The sequence below is a fragment of the Siniperca chuatsi genome, linkage group LG2 (assembly GCF_020085105.1).
Source record: "Siniperca chuatsi isolate FFG_IHB_CAS linkage group LG2, ASM2008510v1, whole genome shotgun sequence".
In the NCBI taxonomy this organism is placed as follows: Eukaryota; Metazoa; Chordata; class Actinopteri; order Centrarchiformes; family Sinipercidae; genus Siniperca; species Siniperca chuatsi.
The window spans coordinates 13,367,471-13,379,902 of record NC_058043.1 but is presented as its reverse complement, the minus strand read 5'-3'; the positions used below and the strand labels follow the sequence as shown (position 1 = coordinate 13,379,902).

Here is a 12,432-nt window from a genome sequence, read left to right as displayed (position 1 = left end):
TAAAGTAACTTTGAATAAATATAAAGTGATAAAAGATGATCCAAATAATTTTACAAGTCCAGTCTGTGTGCGTGAGGCTGAAGCGGTTTCGTGTCAGCAGCGGACAGTGAACCTGAGCCGTCTGTGGTAGGTGAGATAGAGTCTGAGGCTTATGTGGATCTTAAAGTGTTGTTGTTGTGACCTCTTTTATTTTGTGAATCTGAGTCACCTCAAGTCTCACAGCAACATTTATGTAATCGCCATCTGAATTTACAGGACAGTGGGTTAGTAGGTCCCCCTCAGACACACAAAGTACAAGATTTCACGTGATAAAATGGCACAATGTGCAATCTGTTACATTAAATTATACTATTATGTGTTACGTACTTGTAAAATCCACAAAACTGTATCTAACCTGGATTCATATTTTATTTTCCAAACATGTCTCTCTGAGACGCATGTAAGCAGCAAGTAAAAACAGGACTTCATGTGTATAATATTCATTTGTTCAAACAGGGACCACACAATTGATCAAATAAAACAAACTAATTCCATTATGATACCTGAATATATTTAAGCAACTTGAATACCAAATGGATTCTTTGCTAACTTGTTACAAATTGCTGTTATAGTAATGTCTCTTCCAGGTGTTAATCAGCACCAAACAGTAAAACAATCTTTTTCATGTCCTATATTTCTCACAAGCACAAGTAGGCCACTGGATCAAAATAATTAGGTTACTCACAGTCTCCAGTAGTACAAAGATTTTGCCTTTTCATTTACTGATCCAGACCAATTGTTGTGGCCATTGTGTTCTGTGACCCATTTTTGTAGCCTTGCAAGAGCATTCAGTAAACATTCTACCTCTGAGCTTCAGAAGCAGGATGAAATGTCACTTCTTGTGACAGCAAAATAACGTGGTGTCAGTTAACCTAGGTCACTCAATGATTACGATTTGCTTGGTTATAGCATCGCTATCTAATTTCAGATAATGTAGTTATGTCACCAGTACAACAAATTGAACACATTTTAAAATGAGTTTTATTTATGTTTCCTTTAATGGACAACTGATGCACACACAAAGTGTGCTGAATAAAAGTCAGTCAAAGGTTTTATGTGTTATTTTCCCCTTCTTATTAATGGTACCAGCAGATTCAGTATTTGCTTTATAAAACTCAAGAAACAAACACAAACTTTCTTTCTTTTTCTCATATTTTATTTTGACCATATAACATCTGAACATAGAATATTTTTAATAATATGTGTATAGGAGGACTTATCAAAGATAATTAATACATTCTATGACAGTGACAGAGGAATGGGTGGTGAGCGTTTATGTGCCGTCTCTAGCCAGCAGTAGTGAGTAGTGTTATGCGCAGGCTGAGATAGGGTGGCTGAGGCCACTGAAGTAAGACTTTTCTCGCTCGCTCATCAGCTCAAAGTGCAGTGGTTGCTGGCAGAAGGTACACTCTCCTGATGAGTGGGGCTTCAGCTCCAGGCCCGACTCCTTCCATGTGTGCACCAGCCTCTCTGTAGAGCGAAAACAGAAAAAAGTGGAGGTCCAGTTAACTTTTATTAATGAAAGAAAGCTACAGTCGGTTACAGTTTCCATGAAGTTGCTAAAGCTGCTTTGATGAAGTCTCATTGAATGCAAATTGTATGAGCCACTATAGAATTTTGACTTTAATCCTTTCAAAAGTGGTGAAAGCATGAGGAAATGCACCTGTGTATACTATTTAAATTAAGATGGAAGTTTAACAACCATCTCGATCTATTTGATTAAAACAAATTATACATTTAAGATGATCTGTGAAAATGAAAATCTCCAATACAAATAAGGGAATGTTTTATGTCCTACAGGGTGAATTTACATTTTAACTGAAACACATTAACAAGACTAATAGATCTTCTTACCAACAAAGTATTTCATCATCTCAGGGGTGTGGTGAGGTGTTGGGGCAATACGCAGAAGCTCGTCTCCCCTGGCAACGGTGGGATAGTTGATGGCTTGCACATAGATGTTGTGGCGACTCATCATGAGGTCACACACCTCTGTGTTTTTCTCTGCGTCTGACACCTAAAAATAATAAAAGAGACACACACGGCCATTAGAATGGAGGCACTGGGGAGAGGGACTAAGGTAGGCAAGTAGCTAACAAGTGAGCCATCTCGCTTCTATAAAAACCAGACCTGCCGTCTAATTGAGACCTGCATTTATTTGTCAAAACGTGTTGCCACACCCGGCCAGTAAAAGGGACTCAGCGTTTAATTGGGGCTTGGCTTTTAATTGAAATTTTACAGTATGTTTCCATCAACCCTGAAAAGGAAAATTTAACCCTGAGTTTAACCCTGCCTGGACTAGCAAGTACTTTGGTTTATTTTACCGCCATCTCCAAATGCCAAAACAATGTGTTTCATTTGTGCGTTGTGGTGGTTAAGGAATATCATTTTCCGGGGCAACACACAGCTAAAAAAAGGTTTTAAATAAGCTGCTGAAAATGTCTGGCCCATCTACATTTCCTGGTTTTAAAATCTGGCCCTATTGAATTTGTAATTGAATAGCCCTGAACTAAGAACTATTTAGTATGTTTGCAATTGTAATGTGGCTGGGTATACCATTGGCGTGCATCAAATTTCATGCCGTTAGGCAATAAATTAAATAATAAATTACCCGGACTGGGATGATGTGGCTAGGGCAGTGCACCACGGGCAGCCCTGAGTCCATCAGCATTTGTCTGAGCAGCTTGACATTGCGCTGGTGTTTACGTCTCAGTGCGCGACCCTCTTCCCCTTTAAGAACCTGGATCGACTGCCTGGCTCCGGCTAACAGCATTGGTGGCAGAGAGGTGGTGAAGATGAAACCAGCAGCGTAGGAACGCACCGTGTCCACCAGAGCAGCTGTACTTGCGATGTAGCCACCCACACAGCCGAAGGCCTTGCCTGGAAGAGGACGTGACACATAGGTGGTTATTCTTAAATCTAGGTTGTTGCTACACCTCCAGAGACATCATTTTGTATCCTTTAAACAAACATTCGTTTAAAAACAGTCACCACATTACGCTCAGCGGTCTATGCAAAATCCTCCCAGTGTAATCTCACAAACTAGATTATTCTGAAATGGCAGCTGCAGGAGTACAGGGGCTGTTGAGCTCTGAGTTAGAAATAATTGTCCCCTCAGCTTGACAGCTACACACAGACACAGAGAGTAACTCAATAAGAGCGCAACAAGAGCCCACAGTATCATAGCAACAACAGAGCTGCTCCATCTTCTTTAATATGCCCTCTGGCATATTGGGTGACACAAGTGAGGCCTCATCCTGAGTATATCAACAAAACAGAGAGCTAGGAGATCCCACTAGCTAGGAGTAGTTTCATAAAAATATACAAATGAAAAATACAGCAAACTATAAATGGAAAGAGATCCATTTATGAGAACTATAAATTGTTCACGTAATGGCTCAAAAACATTTTGGCATGGCTTCAAAGTGAAAATGCCTAGTAGAATATCATCAGTGATTTGTTTTAGTAGAGATTACATTCTGACCTAGTGTCCCTGAGATGATATCCATCTTGTGCATGACGCCATCTCTGTCTCCAATGCCCCCTCCTCTGGCGCCATACAGGCCCACAGCGTGAACCTCGTCTACGAAGGTGATGGCACCAAACTCATGGGCCACATCGCACATCTCCTCCAGCGGACATACAGCACCTGTGTTACAGAAAGAAACAAAAAGTTTAGCCGTTAGCCAAACTACAGGCACAAAAATAGGTCATTTTAGACTGACCCCACCTCCATAAACTCCTTTTCTAGACAATTAAATAACTTTATTTGAGCAACCATGTAATAAGCTAGTTTTTATATATGTTTTTAAAAAAGGGGGACCATCCCCAACTAACCATCCATGGAATGGACGGTCTCAAAGGCCACGATCTTCGGTTTTGTGGGATCTCCCTTCTGTAGAAGCTCTCGGAGATGGCCGACGTCATTGTGGCGGAAAATAAATTTCCTAGCACCACTGTTCCTGATACCCTGGATCATCGAGGCATGGTTGCCTGCATCAGAGTAGATCTCACAACCTAAAATAGTTCAGAAAAAATGAGGAAGTGAGAATAAGAGATGCTAAACAAAGTTTAAAAGTGACTTCATTTAATGTATAAATGTCAAACATTAATTAATGACCAACTATAAATGCACATAAATGTCAGATTTATTGTAAACGTATAGAATTTTTTTTTATACCAGGCAGCATCTTGGCGAGGGTGAAGAGGGTGGAGTCATTGGCGACAAAGCAGGAGGTGAAGAGCAGTGCAGCGTCCTTCTTGTGAAGGTCAGCCAGCTCGTGTTCCAGCTCCACATGGAATTTACTGGTGCCAGAGATATTTCTGGTGCCTCCTGCCCCTGAACCATGCTTTTGTAGAGTTTCCCTGGAAACAGAGGACAAGAAAGACAAACAAAACATTAGTTTTATCTCATCTGTTTTTTGAAGCTGCACAGCAGAAGTACTACACACTTGTATGCCAGATGCAAGCTGAAGGAAGGGTAAGAATACAAGAAATAGAAACATCTGAATAATTAAGAAGGATAGTTGCTTAGTGGTGAGTGGCACCTTGCTTCAAGGTGTTACTGCTGAGAGAGCTGGGCAAGCTCAAACAAGCAGAAAGGAAAAGAAAAACATCCCACCTCACTGGGGTCCATGAGGTTTAGGTGTAAACTATGGCCAATTAAAAATCTACACCCACACAAACAATGGACTGAATCACCAATGGGTGTCAGGTTGTATTCATGTGCTGTGTCTCAACTTTTCTCAGTTTCTTTCTCTCTCCAAACTCAACAGCGTCAACAGGAGACATGGACAGTCAAGAAAAATATTTGTCTCATTACATGTAAACACATCTAGACCCAAGGGACTGAATCAAGTGTGTGTGTGCCCCCCCCCCACACACTAAAACAATTCCTCCAATACTCACATTATGGACTGCACGACCCGTGGGTGTCGACTCATGCCCAGGTAGTCGTTGCTGCACCAAACGGACACCTCCCTCTTATCCTCTAAAGAGCCTGTGAAGTCGTCGGCCATGGGGAACTCGTTGGCCAGACGATTCACGGTCTTAAACACGCGGTATGTGTGGTCACTCTTCTTCTCTACTATCTTCTTCTCAAAAAAGTCATCATAATGGTAGCGGGACACTGTAACAGAACAGGAAGACAAAGCTTGCTTAATGTGGCTTGCGCTGTGACGGATGAAGCAATGCCTAACATGATGAAAGTCTCAGCTCACCTTACTCAAAAGGAACAACACATGCTGACTTCAAAATGACTATTAATAAAAAAAAGTGAAACTGTTGGTAGTATGATCACAGTCATGTCGTAGCTTAACAACTTGTTCAAACTAGTATGGCAGTTCTGTGTCAATACTTTTCCGTGTGAGTAAGCACCCAAATAAAACTTACTACTGCCTGGCAAGTTGTCCTGTAGCAAGTGGGAGACCCTTTTAGGTTGCTGTTTCAGGAGGGTCTTCATTAGATTAGTTTGCTCTCCTCCGCTTCCCTTAATGGCACTGGCCAAGGATGGCTTCTTCATCTGGGCAGAGGACACATCTTAAAAAAAAAAAAAAAAAAAAAAAAAAAAAAAAAAAGACGACAAAAATAAATTAGTATTAGATTGTGTACAAAATGATGGGCCAAAGCAGGGTAGTCTTAATATATTTCGAAACAACTCTTACCTTTCTTCACAGTGCGGACTTCCTGAACATCCTCTTGGAACTCCACACTGACCTGGCGGACCACACTGCTGTTCTTCTGGCCCATCTCAGCAGCCAGGAAAGGGCATTTGGAGGCCACCGCCTGGCCTGAGGGCAGCACAGGGTGGCCAGCAGGCTGCTTGGACTCCCTTTCCTGACAGGGGCCTGCAAGTGGACAAAAGAAGTTTTAGACTTTAGATATAGATAGTCATAACATTAACTGGGATGCTTCACTTGTTGTAATGTAGCTACAGTGTTAATTAGGTCAAAACATGTATCTACTCCTTCTTTGTCACCCTCACCTTCACTGGCAGACATGGTGTCCCCAGTCTTCTGGTGGTGGGGGGAGGAGGAGGAGGACGAGGAGCAGAGGGCCCGTGCCATTGATGGAGCCATAGGTTTAGAGGCCAGCTCCATCATGATGGGGCATCGCTGGGCGTACCCCACCATAGACTTTTTGGTCTGCTGGAAGAATGCCTGGGGCACACGAGCCAGGAAAGGACAGCGACGCACTATCACATCCATAGTCAGCAGTGGTGATGATGATTGTCCAGCGGTCTAAAGGAGACAGTTGAAACGTAATTGAAACTTGTGCCGGGGAAAGTTCAGATACTTGTTTCCATGTACTGCAAAAACCTGTTTTGCAGGGTATTTGCTTAAAGGCACAGTGCACCCAAAAACACAAAGGACATCATTTTCCTTGTTTTTCTCCTTTTTTTTTTTTTTTTTACCTGAAATGCAATCAATCCATCCAAAGAGTTTCAGTGTCATTTACACACAATAACTCAATAATAATGCACATATTTAAGTAAAGAGTTTCTTCTTTCTGTGCAGGGAAGACAGAGTACAGAGTAGAGAAAATTGTTTCCTATCAAACTATTCACAACAATGTTAGTGGACTTTTCGTAAAATTAATTTCATAGCTCTGGAGAGATGTTACTGTTGGTTATGGAAACATTTTTGGAGCGCAGAGCAAATGCCATTAGGCTCTAATGTGTCCAGACCAAAACTACCTGAAAAGGATAGCTTACATTCTTAGCACAAGGTCCATGTATTGGAAATTTTCATAGGCGGATGTAGTTTGCTCAGTGACGAAGGTCACAAGAGGTGGCTGAAAACTCAAGTGGACCTTATGTTAGGAATTTTTCATCAAACTGCTATTTTCAAAGTCAATAATGGACCTTCAAGCTATTTGTGGCTGTTTTATCACAGTGTGCTATCACCTGTGTTACTAAGGTTTTGTGAGAACCTCCCTGAAACATCTTTGTGAATATCAGTTTTACAAGTTTGTGTCACGCATCCTTTTCAAAGGAAACCATCACTTTACAAATACATATTTCTTTGACTGGATTAACTGCTTGGGTCATTGCAACAGGTGTGTCTGATCATGACATTGTAATAAACACGTTAAAAAGTCTCATTGCGTAAAAACGAAAATCACATAGCCTACATCTATCCGTGTGTTATACCCGTGCCCCTGTTGAAACCAGGTCTACACATTCCTCGATAAGAGTAACCACTCCCCTGGAAGTTCCAGGAAAGGGGATAAGAGCCAGTAGAAAACGGGTACACTTTTTGGTAACTATTTTCCCTTAAATAACAGCCAATAAGCTACCTAAACAGCTTGTCTTGATGATAGTTTTGATCACATTTCGTGTTTTTTTTTCTCTAATAAGTCAGCACGTGAGTGTAAAAACTGTACGTTATCCCGTCAGATTGTGTAACCCGATTAAAAACTCCGGTATCCTTACTTACACTGTATAATTTTACAGGATAAGAACAATGATATTGTCACAAAACTCTAGGTACAGTTACGTTACTGTTATTACAAGCTTGACCATTTTAGACACACTGAAGCGTTTGCAAGCGATCATAAGCCCTTTGAAGCGGTGTTAACGTTACGTGATGACTCGCAAAGCATTATTAAACATTAACAGAGCAAGAGTCACGACTTGTCTGTCTCTAACGTTAATACTGGATCGGTTACGGTAACAGCGTTATGGGAAACCCTAGTTAACGTAAGACAGGCTGAGTCTTAACGTTAGCCGGACCACTTGCCGGTGTCGACCGAGGTGAACGTTAGCTAGGCTGCTAACATTAGCTAAGAAGCTACAACCAGAAGTGGGGATGATAACTATGGATGATAATGAATTAAGAAATTTACCTCTTAAAAACTTCACACTTAATGGCGCGATCCTCTTCGGCAGTCGTGCAGTAGGCAGGATAATAGCAGCGACGCTAATTTAATGTTACACTCAAATTACTCGTTTTTTTAAAGAAGGTGAAGAAGGTGACTGCCTCGTTATCCTGCACTGAGGACGAACGAAAAGGACGAATACGCGCAAGTGCTTATAAGAGCTCACACCATGGCTGATGCCGAATGGAAGTCTCGCGAGATCTCATTCGTTTACGTCAGTCATTTCAGTCAATCAGCCTCGAGTGAGTCATGCACGTAATCAAACACTCGTCTCGACTAGGAAATTTTCTCTTGATATGTTTTGGCTTTTTATTACATACACTGCATATATATTAATGCAAGTTTATCGACATTATTAAACATTTTCTAGGGACTGCGAACTGACAGGGACATTGATGCATGTCTGTCAACTTTATGTCAAAAGTGGCATCTCAAACTGCTCCTTCAAGTGTTATTTGCCTTACTTTGATTACTTTGATACAAGGTAGTGTTTTTGAATTGATACAGTTCTTGACATACATTACATGAATTCTAACTTCAGCTCAAGACTTAATAGATTAATTGATGTGTTGGAGTAGAAAGATTTCCTGTGCACATGTGACCTCTGGTGTTGAAAAAGAGACATTGAACGTGAACTGCTTCTGCAAAACAGAAATTAGAAGTCTCCAAATTGTCTCCTGAAATAAGAAAGCCAAATAACTTCGGCTACATATTTGATCAATAAAATTAATTTCTGTGATATCTGTCTATGAAGTTTTTCATCTTGAAATCCATTTCTAATGTTAGCACCACAGCATGGACAGACATGGTGTATTGCTGCCCTCTACAGGTCTCGTTAGGCTTTGGCACTGTTTGCTGTAAGGTTTTGCCTGCAGGACTGGACTTTAGGCCTATTGTCTTTGTTATATATCTACCGAAATCGCTGACTTGGACTGAAAGCAGTTAATATGTGTGACATTCAGAATGGAGGGTCTATGCCCGGGTACAGCATGCTACTGTAGAACAGTTTTCAACGTAACAGTAATCCAGACATTATATATTTGCTCTATGTGTTTTTACAATTTAGTCTGGCAAAAGTCCAATAAGTTTTTGTTTTGAGAGTGGAGTAAAAGAGGGGCCTTACAAGACAATGTGAGACTATGCTTGTAACATTAATACAGACTTCTATTCATTATGCTATTTTATTTTATTGGTTTGCCTGCTTGCTAGTCAATTTTTTCTAGTTTTAATTTACTCTGAACAGAAATGTATAGAAAATAACGTCCAGTGTAAGTTTGCGTTTTAATTTGCTCCTGAGGGGAATGAGTGCCTGGTACCACATGTCTGGTTCGCCTTTGTGCCCTCCTTGTGTCTCTGCCTTTGGATAAAGTTTTTACAGCCCCAGAGCAGTGGTGAAATGTAATTATGCACATTTACTCATGTACTGTACTTAAGAACAGTTTTGTGTTACTTGTGCTTTTCTTGAGTATTCAAATTTTGTGATGCTTTATACTTCATTTCACTACATTTCAGAGGGAAATATTGTAGTTTTTACCCCATTATATTTGTCTGTCAGGCAGCTATAGCCCCTAGTTACTTTGCAGATTAAGATTTTACATACAAAACTGATGATCATGTTATAAAATATGATGCACTGATAATGCATGAGTTAAACTACTCAACAGTATATAAAATAGTCAAAATTATCTCCACTTTGACCAGCTACAATATTAAAATACTGTCTACACCTTAATGCATTAGTAATAATAATCAAATGATATAATAAATATTAATTAACACAACAATGACAGGAGGTGTTGTGCTCCATAATGGGTACTTTTATTTTTGATTCTTTGCTGATAATACTTTCACTCAATTAACCTTTTGAATGCAGGAATTTTACTTATATTTTCACATTGTGATATTGCTCTTAAAGTATGAGAATCTGTGAATCAGGCATAGCCCATATAGCATGTGAAACCCACAAAGTGATCTGTCATTTCCTCTCATGTCTTGGGGCCAAAACAATATTTCACCCACACATTTTCTGTAGGAGCCAAATATTAAAAAAGACAAGTTAAAATCCTTACTATAAAGGAGTATTCTGTTAGACTGTGTGGTTGGTATATGTGCCACATGTGGCCAGCTGTGTTATTGAATTACTGATAAATTTGTATCCGTTGATGGCGTCATGGTCATTAGTAGCCTACCAGCTGTACACAGTGCATGCAGCTTCAGGACGCCAAGAGCCGATATAGTTTTTCAACGGGTTTAAACTAAGTTACTTGTTCATTTGATTAAGTGAAGTTTATTTTCTTTTTTTGCTGAATGAATGCAACTTCAGTAACTCAAACCTTGTTGTTTCTTGGTGATAGAAATATGGCTTAATGGACTTATTCTTGGTCATAGTCTCTGAATTGTCCTTATCAAGTTAGTAGGTGAAACAGAAAATAGGCTATATGGGCGATTGAGCATAATAATCACCATTCAAATTAACTACAGTTATTTTTATGTTTGAAATAGAAGTGTTAGGGTAAGCTATATTAAAATCAGGAAGGTGTTTTCCACAAATACACAAGACCAGTCAGGCGCACTTCTGGTCTGTCTGTAGTTTGCATGCTGATTGCCAACCACACACGTCAGTGGGTACAACTCACAAGCAGGTGGGTGAGTCTATATGGAGTCTACTTGAGAGGGTGAAAAACTAAGATGTCTTGCTCTCACTATTTCCCATTACCACAAATGTCATTGTGCAATACGGTGCTTGCCTCATAATAAGACTGAAATGCCTTTTTGTTTTCACTTCATAATTCAATCGATGGAAAATTTATTGACAACAATTTTTTATAACCAATTAATTGTTTAAGTCATTTATCAAGCAAATGCCGAACATAGTTGGTTCTAATTTGTTAAATACAGTATGTTTGAGTTTTGAGCTGGTGGCCAGATAAAATCAGCAATTTGAAGAGATGTCACCTTGGCAAAGGCTGGATTAACCACTGGGAAAACTGGGCAACTGCCCCAGTGACACCTGCATTGTTACATAATCACGAGGCATCTTGTGGAGAAGCCTTGAGTTAAAATATTGTTTTAACGACTTTATTGTTTCAGTTTATCTTATGCTTACATGGTGCATAATCCTAAATACGTAAATACTTAATCAAGAAACCACAAACGTATTGCGAATTACTGACTAATATTTACACAGTGCACAAAAAGTGTGAGAAACAGGGGCCCACAGCTCATTTTTGCCCTGGACCCCCTAGAGGGTTCATATGGCCTTGTTGCAGGCTCTGATAAATTATGATGAGCATTTTTCACAATTTTCTCATATTTCATACAGGCTAAACAATTAGTTGAACAACTGAACTTTTTTTTTTAAATAAACAAAAGATTAATCTATAATGAAAACAATCTTTAGATGCAGGTCTAACCATAAAATATCCTTGGCACCTTTCAAAATGCTATATATACAATATATTATACTATTGGATAATAATAATTGGTTAATCAACATGTAAGGAGCATTTTAATGTTGTAGCTGGTTGAGCTGAAGCTATTTAAGTACTTGCTATACTGTTGAGTAGCTGAAACAATGCATCATATTTTATAAAATGATTATGATTTGTATGTGAAATCCGAATCCACAAATTAACTAGTAACTATAGTTGTCAGATAAATGTAGTGGAGTAAAAAGTAGTGGAGTAAAAGTATAAAGTATATGAAATGGAAATACTAAAGTAAAGTAGCCCACAAGTACCCACTAAAGGCTACTTAAGTGGGCCTACAGTACTTGAGTAAATGGAAGAAGTAATCAGATCTTTTACTTAAGTAAAAGTAGCAATACCGTAGTGTAGAAATACAGAAAGTAAAAGTTCTGTATTCAGATTTTGACTTAAGTAAAAGGACATCAAAATCTGCATAAAGTACCAAAAGTAAAAGTACTCATTATGCAGAATGGCCAAATACAGAATAATGTGTAGCCTATTATATTACTGGATTATAATTATTGATGAATTCATGTTTACATCTTTAATGTTGCTGCTGGTAAAGGTGGAGTTTCAAATGGAGTTTTTTAATTTAATCCCCCCTTGGGATTAATAAAGTCTTATTTTAACCTATAATAATACGTCATAATGTAATTGTTGATTATATTTTGTATTATTAATCTAAATCTGCAAAGTAACTAGTGATTAAAGTTATCAAATAAATGTAGTGGAATAAAAAGTACAATATTTTCCTCTGAGTTGTAGTGGAGTAGAAGTATAAAGTAACATAAACTATAAATACTCAAATAAAGTACAAGTACCTCAAAATTGTACAGTACTTTGAGTGCTTAGTTACTACACACTGCACAGAGAGTGGGAGGGCCTGGAGGTTGACAGCATAGACTGGGCCCCCCAACAGGCTAACATAGCCTGGCTTTATTAATTCTGATAAACTCCACTAAGATAACGTCAGTGGCGCAGTAATACATTCATTTACTTACTCTGTGGACAACATGCTTAGTATAACGTTTCAACTAAAAAAACCCAA

General features: G+C 39.1%; 1 protein-coding gene across 1 annotated transcript; it reads right to left on the bottom strand.

Annotated features, from left to right (window-relative positions):
- Positions 1-1,177: 1,177 nt before the first annotated feature.
- Positions 1,178-8,087, bottom strand: alas1 (aminolevulinate, delta-, synthase 1). Its single transcript, XM_044171735.1, has 11 exons — positions 7,885-8,087; positions 6,023-6,278; positions 5,703-5,885; positions 5,431-5,577; positions 4,948-5,167; positions 4,220-4,404; positions 3,877-4,056; positions 3,524-3,688; positions 2,651-2,919; positions 1,894-2,056; positions 1,178-1,509 (listed from the first exon to the last, which is right to left on the bottom strand). Exons 2-11 carry the CDS (start codon positions 6,243-6,245, stop codon positions 1,349-1,351), a joined length of 1,896 nt encoding a protein of 631 aa, XP_044027670.1. The 5' UTR covers positions 6,246-6,278; positions 7,885-8,087; the 3' UTR covers positions 1,178-1,348.
- Between the last annotated feature and the right edge of the window lie 4,345 nt (positions 8,088-12,432).